Source organism: Culex quinquefasciatus, chromosome 2, assembly GCF_015732765.1.
Source record: "Culex quinquefasciatus strain JHB chromosome 2, VPISU_Cqui_1.0_pri_paternal, whole genome shotgun sequence".
In the NCBI taxonomy this organism is placed as follows: Eukaryota; Metazoa; Arthropoda; class Insecta; order Diptera; family Culicidae; genus Culex; species Culex quinquefasciatus.
Genome location: NC_051862.1, coordinates 38,053,116 through 38,073,512, shown reverse-complemented (window position 1 = coordinate 38,073,512; position 20,397 = coordinate 38,053,116). Strand labels below are relative to the sequence as shown.

General features: G+C 29.9%; 2 protein-coding genes across 2 annotated transcripts in view; one reads left to right on the top strand and one right to left on the bottom strand.

The window, feature by feature from the left end:
* LOC119768106 (ATP-dependent helicase brm) overlaps positions 1-20,397 on the bottom strand; it is a 36,147-nt gene that overhangs the window by 14,797 nt on the left and 953 nt on the right. The window lies entirely within an intron of this gene.
* On the top strand, positions 1,402-20,382 carry LOC6054293 (inositol monophosphatase 2). The gene is made up of 2 exons (XM_038258539.1): positions 1,402-2,032; positions 19,958-20,382. The coding sequence occupies exons 1-2, from the start codon at positions 1,565-1,567 to the stop codon at positions 20,327-20,329; spliced, it is 840 nt and encodes a 279-aa protein (XP_038114467.1). The 5' UTR covers positions 1,402-1,564; the 3' UTR covers positions 20,330-20,382.

The window sequence follows — 20,397 nt, the reverse complement described above, 5'->3', positions numbered from 1 at the left end:
TGAAATAATTACAACAGCTGATTGTTTTTTCAGAACTCAATTAAAAATTAGGTTGTTCTGCTAAAAAAAAAACAAAAATTTGACAAATGAAACAAAATATAAATAAAAAGTTATCGTGACTGAAAAGATGACCAAATTGAAAACTTCTGACACCACTGCCTTTTTACTGCAACCGGTCCAAGAGTGGAGCTTCTTCACTCAAAATAATCCACACGTAGGTGCTACGTGAAAAATCACGTAAACCCAAAATTCCCCTCCATAGGTCCATTTTACGTGACACACGTAAAAATAATGTGAAAGTGTACCGGCAAAAAAAATATTTTCACGTTGAAACTACGTGAAAAACCTTATAGTATTTTTCCACTAGGGTTTTCCATGTAGCTTTTATGTGTTTTAAAATGTAACTCCAACGTGACTGGAGTGCACCATTCCGCAAAATTTCTACGTGATTATTTTAGTATGAAAATTGATGGTGTACGGTGAAGACCTGCTGTCGGTCTTGTGCCTGAAAATTGAAGTGAAAATAGAACGGTAAGTTAAATAAAGTTAAAATAATTTGATCAATAATTAATAATATTTTTCTCGCAGAAGCCGATTCTTTTCAGCAGCATCCTTTTTCCTGGCGGCAAAAGAATTTCTAGGCCCGTTCTAACAGTAGTGGCCGATGCTACCGTGTTGATTGACATCACCGAAAATGTCACGGATATGGCCAGCGTTTGCCGGGTGTGTTCCGGAGGATTGCGAGTATGGATTGCGTTCTTGGTGGTCCGATCTTCAATGCCGGATGCTTTGCCGCCACTCTCGTCGGCCCTGGCCAGTTTAGTGTCCGCGTCGAAGGTGCTCCAAGCAACAAGCTGTATCCAAATAAAAGGATTGGTTTAGAACCAGCATCGGAAATAACAACCAAGGCGGACATCCACTGGGGTTCGACGATGTAAGCCGACCAACCCGACCATCTACGACAACGACTTCGAGACGGGTTTCCTTGCGGCCATGCAGGCCAGCGGAATAATTAAGCTTCGCTCGAACATCTTCCTGCTCGGCACATGCACGACTGGGCCAAGATCAGTTAATCTAGTTAATGAATAAAATGAATTTTTGCAAATTAAATTTAATTTCTTTTCATTTCTCTTCGAAAAACAAAAATTAATTATAGTTATCACCCACACCTGCAAAGTTCATATAATGTTTACTAAAACAAACATGTAGAATTTACCAATCGATTCATATAGCTTTTACGTGCGAAACACGTAGAAACAACGTGAAATGATCTGGCCAGCAAATTTCGTTTCTACTAGGGCCACATCGTAGAAGTTACGTGAAAACTCTAGTGGAAAAATACCACATTTCACGTAACTTCAACGTGAATAATTTTTTGAGTGTTCTTTCACGCAACGCACACTCTGCCCCATTCAGTGTATCAGTGTCAACAGCTGCGGTCGCACCACCGTTGACTGGAGCAGCAACTCAACAGCTAGAAGCGAAAACTCCCCAGTCATTGAGAAGATAGTGAGGTGTTTTTGTTGTTCAATCTTCATCTAAAGAAAAACAAAAAAAAAACACAATGAACGACGAAGAAATCCAGGAGGCGTTCGACCTGGCCTGCCAGTTGACCCGCCAGTGCGGTCCCATCGTCCTCGACGGATTCCGGAACGCGTCCAAAGCGGTGGAATGCAAGGGCAACCACTGGGACGTGGTCACCGAGTACGACCGGCGCGTTGAGCAAGTCCTCATCGGAGGGCTTTCGCGGCGCTTCCCGGACCATCGGATGCTCGGCGAGGAAAGTACGACGGAAGCGGCCTCGAAGGAACCGCTGGACGGGCGGCCTACGTGGATCATCGATCCGATCGACGGGACGAACAACTTTGTGCGCGGCGTGAAGTACATTGCGATTTCCGTGGCGCTGGTCGTGGACGGGCGGTTGACCGTCGGGATTGTGTCGAATCCGTGCCTGGACGAGTTTTATACGGCCGTGAGGGGGCAGGGCGCACGGTTGAACGGGGAGCCGATACGGACCAGCGGGGTGGAGGAGGTGAGTGTTTGCATAAGTGGGGTAGACTAATAATTGTGCCGTGGCTGTGTTGGTGAGTGGGGTGGAATTTGAAGGTGTGTTTTGGAGAGAGAGGTCATGGGCGTAGAGCAAAATATGGAGTAGAGTAACAAATACAAATGATATTGAATTTCAAAAAATAATACGGAAATACTTTTCTACCTTTTCTTTCCCACCGAAAAACTGAGGACAATGTAGCTGTCAAACTAGGCCAAAATGTTAAAGTCACTCACAAAATTAACTTTGAGTGATTTGAGTTCATTTCTGACGTCACGATTTTCTAGTCTATTGCTGTTCAAGAGCCAAACGACATGCGACACCTAGTGTTGAGTAGCAGAACAGAGCGAAGAATGTCGATTGAAATTTTCGCCCTTTGAGGTTATGTATGCGAATTTTGTTTTGTTAAATTCCAGCGTTCAAAACAACTTTTGAGCAAAAATTCAAGCTGATACTTTGTTAACTTTTGATGCTCTATCATTTTAAACAATATTATTTTTTCAAAATATTTTTTTTTTCAAATTTTTTTTTATTGCGTTAATTTATAGAGGGCAAAAACTTTACACTCGTACTACTTGAATTTTTTCTCAAAAGTTGTTCTAAGGCTGGATTTTCATGGATTGTGCAACGACATCGAGAGCACGAGCATCTAACCAACTCGATGCTCGTGGCTTGCGTTACTTCATTTAGCTTAGACACAACCCCAAAATCGACTTTCCGGAATAAGGAACACTTGCATGCAAGTTAACGAAGGATGGAAAATGACAGATTCAAACGTAAACAAAGCAGCATTGCGTGGCGATTGGAATTCCAGAACAACTTTTGAAATAAGCTGATGTTGTTCAATAAATCTTTTTCAAAAAGGCGCATGATTAGACTAGCGCATAATTTAATTAAATAAAACCTCTTGCCTCATGTTCGTTGCGAAAAATCATGCAAAATAGATGAGAGATAATTGAGGTTTTGCAGCGCGACTGTGTTTCAAATATAGGTGGCGCCAAAATGAGGTTACTTGCCAAAAATCGTATTTCTTTCTGCTGGATTGAAGAACAAAATTGCTTATTTCTCATGGTTTCCTGCATCAATCTTAATGAAACTGGTTGCAAAAGACGAGAAAATTTTTTTGCTTTAAAATAATGAACATCTTTTTTTTGGGCGCGCAGAAATATGTGACTTTTTCTAAAAAAAAACATGTTTTGGAACACTAAAAATGAGTTTCCCCGTTTATATCAATGAAATAAACAGTTTTATAATTGATAACAGATGTGTTTACGTATATTCAACCATTTTTATTGATTTTTGACAGACTTTCTTACCAAATAGTCCAAATTACTATCTTTTTCTAAATTTACAGTTTTCTCATAGAAAAATCAAACAAATATTGGAAAGTTGTACACCAAATTGTTGGAAATATTTTTTCTCATCCGAATCCGGCATAAGTTTAATAAAAATGTTGATTATGAAGGAAAAAACACATATTTTTCAACAAATAAATTATAGGTTTACGCTATTTGTTCATAAGTGGCGACATGTGTCTTTTAGCTTAGCTGCAAATTCTCTATAGAGTGGACTAAAAATTGGAAAAATTTCAGGAATTTCAAAAAAAATAAGTAATTTAAATTTTTTTAGAAATTTTAAGAAATAAATAATTCAAGAAATATGAGAAATTGAAGAAATAATTAAGTGATTTAGAAAATTGAGGAAATTGAAGAAATTAAAGAAAATAAAAGAATTAAGAAGTTTAAGGAATTAAAAGAAATTTTAGAAATTTAAAAAAAAATCAAAATTTTAGAAATTTTAGAAATTTTAGAAATTATAGAAATTATAGAAATTATAAAAACTATAGAAATTATAGAAGTTATAAAAAATTTAAAAATTTTAGAAATTTTAGAAATTTTAAAAATTTTAGAAATTTTAGAAATTTTAGAGATTTTAGAAATTTTATAAATTTTAGAAATTATAGAAATTATAGAAATTATAGAAATTATAGAAATTATAGAAATTATAGAAATTATAGAAATTTTAAAATTTTTAGAAATTTTAGAAATTTTAGAAATTTTAGAAATTTTAGAAATTTTAAAGATTTTAGAAATTTTAGAAATTATAGAAATTATAGAAATTCTAGAAATTCTAGAAATTATAGAAATTATAGAAATTATAGAAATTATAGAAATTATAGAAATTTTAGAAATTTTAGAAATTTTAGAAATTTTAGAAATTTTAGAAATTTTAGAAATTTTAGAAATTTTAGAAATTTTAGAAATTTTAGAAATTTTAGAAATTTTAGAAATTTTAGAAATTTTAGAAATTTTAGAAATTTTAGAAATCTTAGAAATTTTAGAAATTTTAAAATTTTTCCGAAATTTTAGAAATTTTAGAAATTTAAGAAGTTTAAGAAATTTAAAAAAAATTAAGAAATTTAAGAAATTTAAAAAATTAAAGAAATTTAAATTTTTTGAAACAAATTTTAAAAATTTAAGAAATTTAAGAAATGTAAGATATTTAGGTAATTATAAATATTAAGAAATGAAAGGAATTGAAGAAATTAAAGTAAGTAAAGACATTTTATATATTTTTAATATTTTAGAAATTATAAAAATTTAAGAAAACTTTGAAATTTTCAGAAAACTTTGAAATTTTAGAATGTTTTGAAATTTTAGAATACTTTGAAATTTTAAAAAAACTTAGTAAATTTATAAGTTTAAGAAAATTTTATTTTATTTTTTAGAAATTTTAGAAATTTTGGAATTTAAGAAATTTAAGCAAAATTTAGGCAAGCAATCCGTCCAACGGTGCACGGCATCCTCCTGCAAAACAATGCCCAGAAAACCGGCCACCGGTGGACGGATTCCTCCTGCAAAACAATGCCCCGAAATCCAACCACCGGTGGACCAGTCCGTTTTGTCAACTTGGCCAGGCAATCCGTCCATCGGTGCACAGAATCTTCCTGCAAAACAACGCCCAGAAATCCGTCCTCCTGCAAAACAAAACCCTGAAATCCGTCCACCGGTGAACGGATTCCTCCTGCAAAACAATGCCCTGAAATCCAACCACCGGTGGAGGGATTCCTCCTGCAAAACAATGTCCAGAAATCCGGCCACCGGTGGATCGATTTCTCCTGCAAAACAATGCCCCGAAATCCTTCTACCGGTGGACAAGTTCCTCTTGTCAACTTGGCCAGGCAATCCGTCCACCGGTGGACGGATTCCTCCTGCAAAACAATGTCCACCATTTCACCATGCAAAATCAGCTGTTTTGATAGAGAATTTGCAGCAAAACTAAATGACGCGTGTCGCCACCTATGAACAAATAGCGTAAACCTATGATTTTTAGAAAAAACTAGTTTTTTCCTTCCTAACCAACATTTTTATAAAACTTATGCCGGATTCGGATGAGAAAAATTATTTCCAACAATTTGGTGTATAACTTTCCAATATTTGTTTGATTTTTCTATGAGAAAACTGTAGATTTAGAAAAAGATAGTAATTTGGACTATTTGGCAAGAAAGTCTGTCAAAAATCAATACAAATTGTTGAATATATGTTAACACATCTGTTATCAACTATATAACTGTTTATTTCATTGGTATATACGGGGAAACTCATTTTTTCGTGTTCCAAAACATGTTTTTTAAAGAAAAAGGTCACAAATTTTTGCGCGCCCAAAAGTTGATGTTCATTATTCCAAAGCAAAATTTTTTTCTCGTCTTTTGCAACCAGTTTCATTAAGATTGATGCAGGGAATCATGAGAAATAAGCGATTTTGTTCTTCAATCCAGCAGAAAGGAATACGATTTTTGGCAAGTAACCTCATTTTGGCGCCACCTACATTTGAAACACAGTCACGCTGCAAAACCTCAATTGTTGACAAGGTCTGGTTTGACAGATAGATTTTGTTTCGTCAAGTTTCATTCCCATCCCGTACCAAGCGTTTCAAAGCGTTATTTAGGTTTGTGTCTAGGGTGCCGCTGAGGTAGCAAAAAGGCACTGAACGAGCATCGAGTTTCAATGCACGGACATTTTAGCAAAGCATGGTCGTGAGTATGCTTTCGATGTCGGTTCGTGCATCGAAAATGAAAAGTCGGAAAATCGCATTTTCGCAACTTTCCGGCGATGGGTATGTATTTGTTTGTGCTTATACTACCATAAAATATCAATTCAAACCATTTTGCGATTTAACCTGATTGATAAAAATGAGTTTTCGGCAAAATATGACTACGAGCATCGAAAGCCGCTTTCGATGTCGGTCATCGAAAAATCCATGAAAATCCACCCTAAGAGCTGTAAATTCAATTTTTTGTTTGCATTCCTATATAACCGAACAGCGAAAATTTGAATCGTCATTCTTCGATGCTTTGCGCCATCTGTCGGAATTTTTGAGCTTTTAATTGCGAATAGAGAATTTGCAGCAAAGCTAAAATACACATGTCGCCACCTATTAACAAATAGCGTAAACGTATGGTTTTTTTGAAAAAAATGTGTTTTTTCCTTCATAATCAACATTTTTATAAAAATTCAGAAATCTGGAGCAACATTTGAAAGGGGCGGTACGACATTGCGCTTACGGCCTTTGATTACACGCGATTAAATGGGACGAAAGGTCGTAAGAGCAATGTCGTACCGCCCCTTTCAAATGTTGCTCCAGAAATACTAAATTGAGGTTTTGCAGCGCGCATGAGTTTCAAATGTAGGTGGCGCCAAAATGAGGTTACTTGCCAAAAATTGTATTCCTTTCTGCTGGATTGAGGAACAAAATCGCTCATTTCTCATGGTTCCCTGCATCAATCTTAATGAAACTGGTTGCAAAAGACGAGAAAAATTTTTTGCTTTAAAACAATGAACATCATTTTTTGGGCGCGCAAAAATGTGTGACCTTTTTCTTTAAAAAACATGTTTTGGAACACGAAAAAATTAGTTTCCCTGTATATATAAATGAAATAAACAGTAATATAATTGATAACAGATGTGTTAACGTATATTCAACAATTTTTATTGATTTTTGACAGACTTTCTTGCCAAATAGTCGAAATTACTATCTTTTTCTAAATTTACAGTTTTCTCATAGAAAAATCAAACAAATATTGGAAAGTTGTACACCAAATTGTTGGAAATAATTTTTCTCATCGGAATCCGGCATAATTTTTACAGGGATCTGACAGGCATGCACTTTCCCGAAGTCACCGCCAGCGGCGCTGTCAATGTGGTTTACGTGGGGTTTTTGAAAAGGTTGTATGAAACAAATTAATTAATTTTTATCTTAAAATTAATTAATTTTAAGTTTTAATCATCTTTTATTTATATATTAAAGTAAATGGCAAGTATTGCGTACAGATTTCCTCATTTATTATTTATAAGACCGATAAACAAAGTTGTACTAGAACAACACGTAACATTAAACTAAAAATTAAATATATTCAGTTTCCTTTAAACAAAATTAGCTTTGTAAGATTCTTCCTGACTGTTGGTTAAAATTCAATTACACTTGTAGAATACTCAGTTAATTAAAAATTTAAACATAATTCAACAACGAGTTTGAACAACATATTTCGATGATTATTCATTGCATCCTGTTCTAAAATGTGATTTGCTAGTAATTACGTAATTACACCAACAAAACCGCATTTATAGAAAAAAGAAAGCAAACTGAATAAATGTCAACAGTGACATTGACATAGTCAAACATACGTTTGCTACAATTTCCTTAAATATTAAAGTTCAAATCTGAGATTAAATGCAAATCGTTTTAAAAAACTACAATTGCTTCAAGTTTTTTGAATATTAATTAAAGTTCAAATCTGAAATTAAATGTAAATCGCTTGAAAAAAAAAACTTGGTGATTAAAAAAAAAAAATTTGCAATTCATGTGCATACAACATTTTCAAAAACCTCGCTGCAAAAACTTGGTTCGATCTTGGTTCGATTTTGACTTCACTCGCTTTGTATGTGGATGACAGTCGTGACGTATCCGTGAGATTTCTGAACCCTAAATTCAGAACCATCATTGACAGTCATAAAGGAGAAAATCGTGACGTCAGAAATGAACACAAATCACTCAAAGTTCATTTTGTGAGTGAGTTTAACATTTTGGCCTGGTTTGACAGCTACATTGTCCCCAGTTTTCTGTGGGAGAAATAAAAAGAGGCGAATACTTTATGAAAATCATACCTGTCAAAATTCCTAGCCTCAAAATTTTGTCGCGAGTTGATTTTCTCCTCTATTGCCCCAAAATTGAAGGATTCCTTCTACGATCTTTAGCAAAGTTGTGAGTTATGAGGTGGACAGTCCAGAAAAACTATTCTCACTTTAAAGAAAATACCCATTATTTATAAAATATGTTCTACAAAAAAATGCTATTTTCAAAAAAAAACATGATTTAAAAAAAAGTTTTAGTAGAACAAAATGGTAAATTTGGACCCACAGTTTCAACAAACATTTTATCAAATATTTTTAAAAATTAAGGGTTGGAATAGCATGTCTGTTTATTTCTGGAAGTATTTTGTTTTCAAATAACTGAGCCAAAATGTTAACAATATTAATATATATACAAATCAAATTATTCGCTCTACAGCATTGCCTTGGCGTTCTCGATTGCGAGATTCCTACTCGAAACTAGGTGTTCGAAGGCTTGATTGTTGAGGCAATTGCAAACCTCTTTTTACACCTTAGCTTCCATCCACCCCGGGATTCGAACTGACGACCTTTGGATTGTTAGTCCAACTGCCTACCAGCGACTCCACCGAGGCAGGACCCAGGAGACGACTCCTGCACCTGGACTGAGCTAACGACCTAACCTTTTTAGGTTAGTCCGGGACCAACATTTACTTCCCTTCCGACGGAAGGCGTGATCAGACAAATCTCGTCTCGAAAAATGCCACCGGGACCGTCTGGGATCGAACCCAGGCCGACTGGGTGAGAGGCAATCACGCTTACCCCTACACCACGGTCCCGGCTGAATATATATACATACAATATTAATTTTGATCTTGAAAATCGAGGGAAAAATTGATATAGAGCATTGCAATGAATACCTACCAAGAAAGCGATAGTTAGGGAAAACTAGTGTTAGCGATTACTCCGATTGCTAAATTTATTCGCTCCTAAAGTTTAATTCGGATCCACATTACCTCCTTGCCCTGATATACAGTGTAAACTAACAGGATATCGTTTCAATAAAATTACAATTACAATTACATACAATTTGAGAAAATTGGGTCCTAAAATTAAGCTTAAATTTATGATATTATTGTTCACAACGATAAAGATTATTTTTCTGAGTACAATGACCCTTTGAACGACCGCAAAGGATCAAAATGTATTTTTAATTCACTTTTTTAAAATTAACTTCACGGTCCTTCTTGACAGAAAAGGTCCTACTTGACAGCTCGTTCCAAGGAAACCATAGTTGATCCATCGAAAAAATGTTGTCTTGTCAATATATTTTTTTTTGCGTTAAAATGAAACAAAGTGATCCGAAATGGTTTTTAATCGTGTTTTTTACCGTTGTACATGAAAATTGACATAGGGCTTTTAGTACCCAATTGAAATTGTTTTCCAATTAACCTTAATTTCCAACTAACGATATCTCGGCAAAACACGTTTTAAAACAATTTTTGATCATGTTTTTTTTCATTTCATTGCAAAAAAAAAAAACAAAAAGATTGTCAAGACAACATTTTTTCGATGGATGAACTATGGACCTTTTCTGTCAAAAAGGGCCGCAAAGTATTTTTTTTTAAATTGATTTGCGGTCGTACAAAGAGTCATTGTACTCAGAAAAATAAGCTTTATAGTTGTGAATAATAATATTAGCAATTCAAACTTAATTTTAGGACCCAATTGGTCCGATTTCCAATGTTCAAAATCAACCCTCTAATTTATAAAGGCAAAAAACAAAAAAAAATCTAACTCTTTCGAATTTTTGTTCAATTGAATTTGAGTTTAAACCATCTGTAAGTCAATTCTAGCTAAAATATTTTTTTTCTGTTATTTGTTTATAAATCCGCGAACTTCCACATTTTATTTTCGAGAATTTCAGAAAATCTCTAAAAACATATTATTTTTTTATTGAAAATCGTGCTGTCAGTTGCTGAAAGCTATTTTTTTATGAAATTATTCTTTATCCAAGCAATTCTGATTCCTGTAATTCTCTATAATTTAATTATTTTAAAGATTTTTTTTTTGTTTTTGCTTGGATGAAACTTAGTCCATGCATTCCCTGTATCAAAAGAAGCCAAAATATGTATCTGGCTAAAGTACATCTCTGAAGTTTTTTTTGAAAAGGTCCAATAAACCAAATTTTCAGTTTTTGCTTTTTGGGTGTTTTTTGATACCCCTGTCTCAAGGCGGTTTCAAAAACACTCAAAAAGCAAAAACTGGAAATTTGGTTAATTGGACCTTTTCAAAAAAAAAAAAAAAGCTCCAGATCTGATCGATTTGGTGGCTTCGGCAAAGTTGTAGGTTATGATTAGTATTTTTCTGATTTTTTTTCACTAACGGTTTAATTTCCAAAACATATTTTATTTTTTTTTAATAATTTTTTAAGCTTATTTTATTTACGATTTTTGATTGCTTCAGGAGACTAAAAAACTCGGGTTAGTTTTCAAAACGTCGTAAGAGCCAAACCCCTTAAGTGGGGAAAACCGATGAACAAGTTTTCGACCATTATTTTAATTCTTATTTATATGTAATTGGGTTTCAAGAGCATATTTATAGTCAAAATCATTGCCATATCAAGTGAACTATTTTTTTTTTAAATTAATGTGTTTTTTAGCCTTGTTTTACCACACCAGGTTGATTCGACCTTTTACATGAGCAAATTGTTTCATACGTCCCTGTACTTGGGACTTTTTTTGAGTAAGGATGACAATACGACCATTGGCAAAATTTATTTATTTTATGACTAAATCACATTAAAATCAAACATTATTATTTTGAACATCGTTTCAACACCCCCCGCAAAGAGAGCAGTCGATGTTTTGTGTTCTTTTAAGAGATTGGGAGAAAACATTGCAGAGGAGAAAGGTCCAACTGACAGATTTTATTCTCCCTCTCTCGCGTTGGCTCATACGCTAGCTGAGAGCACGAACAAAATGACGAATTACCACTGATTTGTTTATCTTTTCTTCAGTGGTCTATAGGACCTTGAAGAACTCGGGGTTCCTGGAGTTTTGAGAGGGCATTTATGCGTGATTAGATGGATGCGGTCATTATCGCTTGTTCCTGAACAGATTATGCAACTTGGTTTTGAGTTGGTTTAGGCTGCCATACAAAATGATGATTTTGGGGGAAGCTAGCCGTCTCTTCCAGAATAAATGACTGAAACTGGGTTTTGCTGGCTGGCAAATTGGAACATAGTCCTCGCGCATCCTTTAAGTCATATAATCAGCGCAATGTTTTTAACGGGATAACAAATATTCATCTTTTTTCGTACAAACTCATGTGCTATTCATGAAGCAATAAAAACTGAACTTACGTCCTTTTTCTATGAGCGTAAGTACATTTTTGGAATTATCAGTACCTACGACCTTGCATGACCGAGGACGTATGTGACTTGAAAAGCACATTCGACCTTTTATATGCAGGCGATATTTTGTTTAAATTTATTTTTTTGGAAATTCTGCTCGAGTAGATCGTTAGTAGTGCTTTAGAAGAGTGCAGCCGTGCCAAAAACTCACATTTTGACAACTGGCGCTTACGACCTTTTGAAAACTAACCCGAGAAAAGGAACTTTTCGGATAGATTTTAGGAGGGTGCAAAATTTTGTACCGGAGACACGATTTTTATTTAAATTGTTGTTCTTGGAAAAAACGACATTCTAAACTTAAATTTAAATTTAGGTAGCAATCGCAAATGACTTAAGGCCGTTGCAAAAAAAAATTCAACGCGAAACCCTCATTTTTCAACACACGCGAAGTCTCGGTAACTGCTGGTTCAATTTTCAATGTTAAACAATTTCTTTACTTTGATTTCCAGCTCTTTTTTATAACAAATAATGTGTTATTATTCGAATGAAAAGTACGCCACTTTCAAATGACGGGCTAGATTTTTAAATTTCAAAATTATATTTTTAGAAGAGCAGAAAATTTATCAAAATCACAAAAAAATAGGAAATCCGCTTTTTGAAAAAAATATGTTCATTAGGGTTCTATTCTTCATTTATTTATTTTTAATTTGCCGAAAACTGAACATTTTTATTTTTTTTATAATCAAAGGCATTATAAATATAATTTTGTTTCAGTAATTGATTTTTAAAGTTTAGTTTAACGAAATGTTCGATTTTTTTCAAAATCCAAATTTATTTTAAATCATATCTCCGATACCAGATTTTGTATCATTTTAAATCAAGCACAAGTTGCCTTTTTAAGTTTTAATTTCAAAAATTAAAAATAAGGTTGTATTTTTGGGATTCAACTTTTAGCAATAAAAATTGAAATAAAAAGAATCGAGAATTGTTTATAAAATTTAAGCAGAATGTGTTCTTTTCTTACGGAAACTTTCATTTTTTCCCACAAGAAAGGTTTTTGAAAAAGTTTGATTTGATTGATGATTTGGCAACACTGTCCTGAGATATCATGATTAATGGAATCTTTTTGTTGTAAATTTGGTTGGAAATCACTTTTTGAATCATCATTCTTTACACCGTTGGCTTGGTTTTTTTAAAACCTTTTTTTTTAATTCGAGGTGTGTCAAAACATAATCCTGCACATGAAAAATATTTTTTAAAGGCATTGTCAAAGTCAAAAACCAAGATTTTCCAAAAAAAAATTAGAGTTCCAAGAGTTCCAAGGTTTGTGACGCATGGTGTCGATCCAAATCCCAAAATAAATTTCCCTGACTTTTCCCTGACCCCTCCAGACCACCATTTTTTTTTTTGTTTTCTATACTAACATATTGTTTGGAGCGTTTTTATGATTTCATGCATTTTCCTTTTTGAATATTGCAAATTTAAGATATAGAGAAAAATAAAGACTTTTTTATTTTATTTTTTTAACGACGGATTCTGCAAAAACCTATTGATCCTTTCACTGTAACTTGGATTTTGCCCGCAGTTTTCTCTCGCACTTTTGACAACAAGAATTCACAAAACTAGGCAACCGCTCGTTGTTTATTTACATTTCCAGTCGCAATTTCCACCAAACTAGACTTTCGCACTTCAAAACTGCGAGTGACAGCTGGAAAACAAGCGATTAACCTCGGCTCGCTTTGATCATTTTTGAGAAAATTCAAAACTTCTCAAGCCAGTCTGACAAGTCGCAATAGTGCGATCAGTAGCAATAATTTAGTGCTAAGTCCAAGTTAGTGGGAATTGCGCAATAACAACTTTTTTTTTTTTGTCAATCATTTTTTTCTAATCGAACATCCAAAATGTGCAACCATAAAATTGTCATATGTTTTTTATTTGGTGATGCAATTTTAAATGTTGCCTTCTACCAAAAAATCTACAATTTTTTTTTTGTGTGGGTCCTATAAACATATGAAACACAATAGCTTACAGGACCTTTAAAAAAACTCTAGAAATAATTAATGATTACAATTGTTGCAAATTTCAAATTGCGATTAGTTAGTTTCACTTCACTTCCTAAAGAAAATGTCAAGTTAAAAGTTTTCAAAAAAAACAATTGAAAATTTGAATTTAAGTAAGAAGTCATGTTTAATTTTAAAATTGTTGACATTTTGCGGAATTTTCAAACGAATTAGGCCAATGCCATTTTTGATTGCGTTTTTTTTATTAAAAAAAACTAAAGGTTTTGGAGACAAAAACTTGAAAAATATGTAATTTTGTAGAACCTTAAGAAAGTTTAAAACAAAATTGAAAAACTAAGAAAAATATACAACTAAATGAAAAATTTCAAGTACATGTTTACGGTTTTAAAAAGATCTAGGTATTTTTCAACAATCAATGTATTTAAAGTAAACGGTTTTCTGGATATTTGAAGAAAACATCTTCTAAAATAATTTTACAAAAAAAAACATTTTTGCTATAAAATTAAAAAAAAGGTTTATACTTTGACTAGAGCCTACAGACGATCATTCACACGATCAATACATTTTATAAAAATAAAAACAAAATACAACCTGCTCGAGCTTTTCAAATAGTCATTATTTATCAAACTTAGATAATTGCAGGGTTGTTACGGAAAAGTCGAGAAAAAATCCGCGCCAGATCCGCGCCGACCCCAAAACCCAATCCGCGCTAAATCCGCGCCATATAAAAAAAAATCGCGAAAAAAAATAAAAGGGTGTAACATAATGAATGAAATTTTAATCGAAAAAAGAATAATACAGAAGGCATTTGGATCAGTACCGTTGATCAGTTGTGGATTCATATCGCACCTGTACCAAATGGAATCTTTTTTGCCATTTCTGAAACAATATTAGCGTTTTTTACAACACTTTAAATATCGTTGCTTTAAAAACAAATTCAGAAAAAAATTAAATTCGAAAATTTTAAAAAATTAAAGCCATAAAATAAATCACCAAATTATAAAATCTAGGTATTTAGTGCTTGATAATTCTCGCCAAAACTTTACTCTGGAAAATCGAAACACGAAATTTCTATTATTTCCTTCTCTAAATTTCTCTAAACTAAAATATGACTCCGAAAATGATCCGAACTAAGAAAATGGCAAAAAATAATTTAATAATTTAATAATTTGATAATTTAATAATTTAATAGTTTGATAATTTAATAATTTAATAATTTAATAATTTAATAATTTAATAATTTAATAATTTAATAATTTAATAATTTAATAATTTAATAATTTAATAATTTAATAATTTAATAATTTAATAATTTAATAATTTAATAATTTAATAATTTAATAATTTAATAATTTAATAATTTAATAATTTAATAATTTAATAATTTAATAATTTAATAATTTAATAATTTAATAATTTAATAATTTAATAATTTAATAATTTAATAATTTAATAATTTAATAATTTAATATTTAAATAACTTTATTATTTAACAATTTAATAATTTAATAATTTAAAAATTTAAAATTTAATAATTTAATAATTTAATGATTTAATAATTTAATAATTTAATAATTCAATAATTTAATAATTTAATAATTTAATAATTTAATATTTTAATAATTTAATAATTTAAAAATTTAATAATTTAATAATTTAATAATTCAATAATTTAATAATTTAATAATTTAATAATTTAATAATTTAATAATTTAATAATTTAATAATTTAATAATTTAATAATTTAATAATTTAATAATTTAATAATTTAATAATTTAATAATTTAATAATTTAATAATTTAATAATTTAATAATTTAATAATTTAATAATTTAATAATTTAATAATTTAATAATTTAATAATTTAATAATTTAATAATTTAATAATTTAATAATTTAATAATTTAATAATTTAATAATTTAATAATTTAATAATTTAATAATATAATAATATAATAATTTAATAATTTAATAATTTAATAATTTAATAATTTAATAATTTAATAATTTAATAATTTAATAATTTAATAATTTAATAATTTAATAATTTAATAATTTAATAATTTAATAATTTAATAATTTAATAATTTAATAATTTAATAATTTAATAATTTAATAATTTAATAATTTAATAATTTAATAATTTAATAATTTAATAATTTAATAATTTAATAATTTAATAATTTAATAATTTAATAATTTAATAATTTAATAATTTAATAATTTAATAATTTAATAATTTAATAATTTAATAATTTAATAATTTAATAATTTAATAATTTAATAATTTAATAATTTAATAATTTAATAATTTAATAATTTAATAATTTAATAATTTAATAATTTAATAATTTAATAATTTAATAATTTAATAATTTAATAATTTAATAATTCAATAATTTAATAATTTAATAATTTAATAATTTAATAATTTAATAATTTAATAATTTAATAATTTAATAATTTAATAATTTAATAATTTAATAATTTAATAATTTAATAATTTAATAATTTAATAATTTAATAATTTAATAATTTAATAATTTAATAATTTAATAATTTAATAATTTAATAATTTAATAATTTAATAATTTAATAATTTAATAATTTAATAATTTAATAATTTAATAATTTAATAATTTAATAATTTAATAATTTAATAATTTAATAATTTAATAATTTAATAATTTAATAATTTAATAATTTAATAATTTAATAATTTAATAATATAATAATATAATAATTTAATAATTTAATAATTTAATAATTTAATAATTTAATAATTTAATAATTTAATAATTTAATAATTTAATAATTTAATAATTTAATAATTTAATAATTTAATAATTTAATAATTTAATAATATAATAATTTAATAATTTAATAATTTAATAATTTAATAATTTAATAATTTAATAATTTAATAATTTAATAATATAATAATATAATAATTTAATAATTTAATAATTTAATAATTTAATAATTTAATAATTTAATAATTTAATAATATAATAATATAATAATTTAATTATTTAATTATTTAATAATTTAATAATTTAATAATTTAATAATTTAATAATTTAATAATTTAATAATTTAATAATTTAATAATTTAATAATTTAATAATTTAATAATTTAATAATTCAATAATTTAATAATTTAATAATTTAATAATTTAATAATTTAATAATATAATAATTTAATAATTTAATAATTTAATAATTTAATAATTTAATAATATAATAATATAATAATTTAATAATTTAATAATTTAATAATTTAATAATTTAATAATTTAATAATTTAATAATTTAATAATTTAATAATTTAATAATTTAATAATTTAATAATTTAATAATTTAATAATTTAATAATTTAATAATTTAATAATTTAATAATGAAATAATTTAATAATTAAATAATTTAATAATTTAAAAATTTAATAATTTAATAATTTTAATAATATAATAATATAATAATCAAATTATTTAATAATCTAATAATTTAAAAAAAAATTTATTTGATAACTTAAGAACTTTCCTTAAAAAATAAAAATAACAAAATCAATTGTAACATTTTCGTAATTTTTCAATTTAATAATTCGTACTTTTTAGGTTTTTAAGTCTGTAAGTTTTGACAATTTCAAATTATGAATTCTAATTTTTTATTTTTGAATATGTAAATTCTGAAATTTCAAATGGAACATTTCCATTCGAGCAGTTTTTGCTTTTTGTACAATGTATTTTTATGGAGCGAAATGTCAAAAACTGCTCGACTGTGGGTGCTCCATTGGGAGTAGAATCAATTCTACCTGAATCAGAGTGGTAACAGAAGTTTTGTTTTTTTTAATAAACCAAAAATTTAAAAATTTAAATTTTTATATTGAAGAACATAGAAAATCTAAAAAGTTTCATTGCTTCAAATTTTTAAAATTCTGTAATTTTTCGAATTTTGTTCTTTTGATTTTAATAAAATTTGATATTTATTTGAATTGTAAGGCAGATGTTTTAAAAATAATGAGTTGTAATGTTATGTTGAATTAATATAACAAATCTCCATACATTAAAAAAATCGCTTCTTGAAGATTATTTCGAAGTTTCATATTAAGAAAAAAACAATCAATAATTTTTTGAACAAAATTTTCTTCATTAACAACTTCTTAGAAACTGATATTTTCGCACTCAACGAAAAAGAATTAATTTATTTAATTCCTAATAATATTTTCTTTGTAATTTGAAAGAAATTCTATCGTTATCAATTATTTTGTTTATCAAATTGATATCCGCGCGAAATCCGCGCCTGAGCAAAATTAGCCAGCAAATCCGCGCCAGATCCGCGCGATACGCGCCATCCGCGCCATCCGCGCGATCCGCGCCGTCCGTAACAACCCTGTAATTGGGTGATTTGGAATAGATTCCAAATTTAAGCTCGATCTGACCACAGGAACTCCTCCTTGTAACCCCTTGAATGTTGTTTGGGGAAAATATGTGAAATGTAGTTGTACAATTCCTATGAAATCTCTGATGCTGACAAAATTACGGGGAGACCATATTTTATAAATTCTTGAACTCTCAAATTCCTTTACTCAGAATTGTTACGAAGAAATCGAAAAAAATCCACGCCATCCCAAAACCTAATCCGCGCAAAATTCACGTTATTTTAAGAAAAATAATTGTCCCACCAAGTATTTTCTCTCATAGAATCATTAGTTGAACGAAGCATTATGCCTTGTTTACCTATTGTATAGCAAGAGGATCATAAATAGGAGTGATAAACTACTAACTGGGGCGATTAGGGACACATTGGATGGATAGGAACCCACGGGACAATTATGCGTAGAAACACAGAGATCGGTCGAAAAATTTCAATAGCGTTTTTCTCAGTTGCACTTTTTTGAACATGGGACAATTATGCGTAGAACGGCAGTGGAGGCATTGAAATATTTCATGCTCTTCATCAGCTGATGCCTACACGTTGCGAGAGGGTTGGAAATACATTATTATTACAAAAATTTAGTTTTTGTTTAAATCGAGATTTAAATTTTATTTGATAAAGTTTTATGTGCAATGCCACATGAATATAGTCCAATGCCAATGTCTTATGTGCAAAAATTGTTCTATGAAACGTGTCCTATGTGCACTCACAGGTTGTATGAACCAAATTGCGTCAGAACTAAGCGTAATCTTGTCTTTTATATAATCCCGAGATGTACACTTGAAAAGCATTACTCTAGACCCATTTGGGCGTTTTCAGAATCGAAAAATACCCAAACGTGTTTGAATGGGATTTAAAAATGTGCACCAAAACTTTATCATCAAATTTCTCAGATTGAGGTTTTTGCACATAGGACCTTTTGAAAAAGTACTCTAGAGTTCAGTTTAATTGTGAGAAAAATAAAAATTTAGATAACGAATACTAAAGTGAAATTTTGGAAAATTTTCTAACCTTATATTTTTTTAGAATTTTAGAATAAGAATTCAAAAATTAAGAAATCAACAATTCCAAAATATCAGAATTTCAAAATTTTAAAAATTTAGAATCTTTATGATTTAGAATTTTAATTTTTATTTTTATTTTCAAATCTTCGAATTTTTAACTTTTGACTTTTTAAATCATTAAATTTTTCTGACAAAATGTATGATTTTCTCTACGGTCCCTTTATGCTAAGCAAACAACCAATTTTAGAACAAATCTCTGAGGATGGTGGGGCAACTGCCTCATATTGTCCCACCCGGTGTGCGCTAGTAATTTGTTGATAATTTGTAATATTCAGTTGAACGGAAATTCAAATCAAATACAAATTATTTGATTTTTAAACCTAAACATATTGCAAACAAGCTACGCGTTTTCATCATGACCCTTTTCTTAAGCATTTTTCATATGGAGTTCACCGTTCCTTCCGGACTGACCAATATAAAAATTTAATATTATCACTGTTGTAAAGTTTGGCCTGGATGACATTCAAATACATCATCAAGGGCGAATTTTTAAAAAGAAATGAAATTTTGTAGTAATATTTTTAAGATCATCGAAATTCCCTGACCCAGCTTAAAATTCCCTGACTTTCCCTGACTTTTCCAGGTCAAATAAAATTCCCTGACAATTCCAGGTTTTCCCTGACTTTTCCAGAAATCGACACCATGTGACGTCTATTTGATGTCTAAAAACTTCGCTGAACTCTTCCGACGTAGATGTACTTCATCATTGGCTCACTGAGCGCTAGAAGTTGTTGTTATAACAGTTATAACATTAAACCTTAACAAAACTGACTCAAATTTACAGTGGAACAGCAACATTTTTTGCTTTACATACAAGCCAACAATGTTCTACGCCCATGATTTCAACCACAACTGTGTTATAATTCGCGACCCAAAACAAATCGATACCGATCAAATATTCACACAACCCTTTTTCCCACAATTCCAGCTGAAACGCGCCCTCGTCGGCCACGAGTTCTCGATCGCGAGCCATGCCGGCGCCCGGCCGCACATCTTTGGCCGCGGCGCGGAGTTCATCAAGGAGTGCACGGGGCTGAGGGCGTTCGGTTCGGCGGCGCTCACGTTGGCGTACGTGGCCAGCGGAAACATTGACTGTTACAGCATCGAAATGCTCAAACCGTGGGACATTGCGGCGGGGGCGTTGCTCATCCGGGAGGCGGGTGGAGTTGTGACCGGCATTGACGGCGGGGAGTACGACATTCTGAGACCGGACATTGTGGCGGCGAGCAGCGAGAAGCTGGGCCAGCGGGTGGTGGAGATTGTGCGGAAGGTGAAGGAGGACGTTGAGGGGAAGCAATAGAGAGGGGGGGTTGGTGTTGAGAAGCAATAAATTTTAGTAGATTTTAGAAAAAATGATTGTTTTGATGT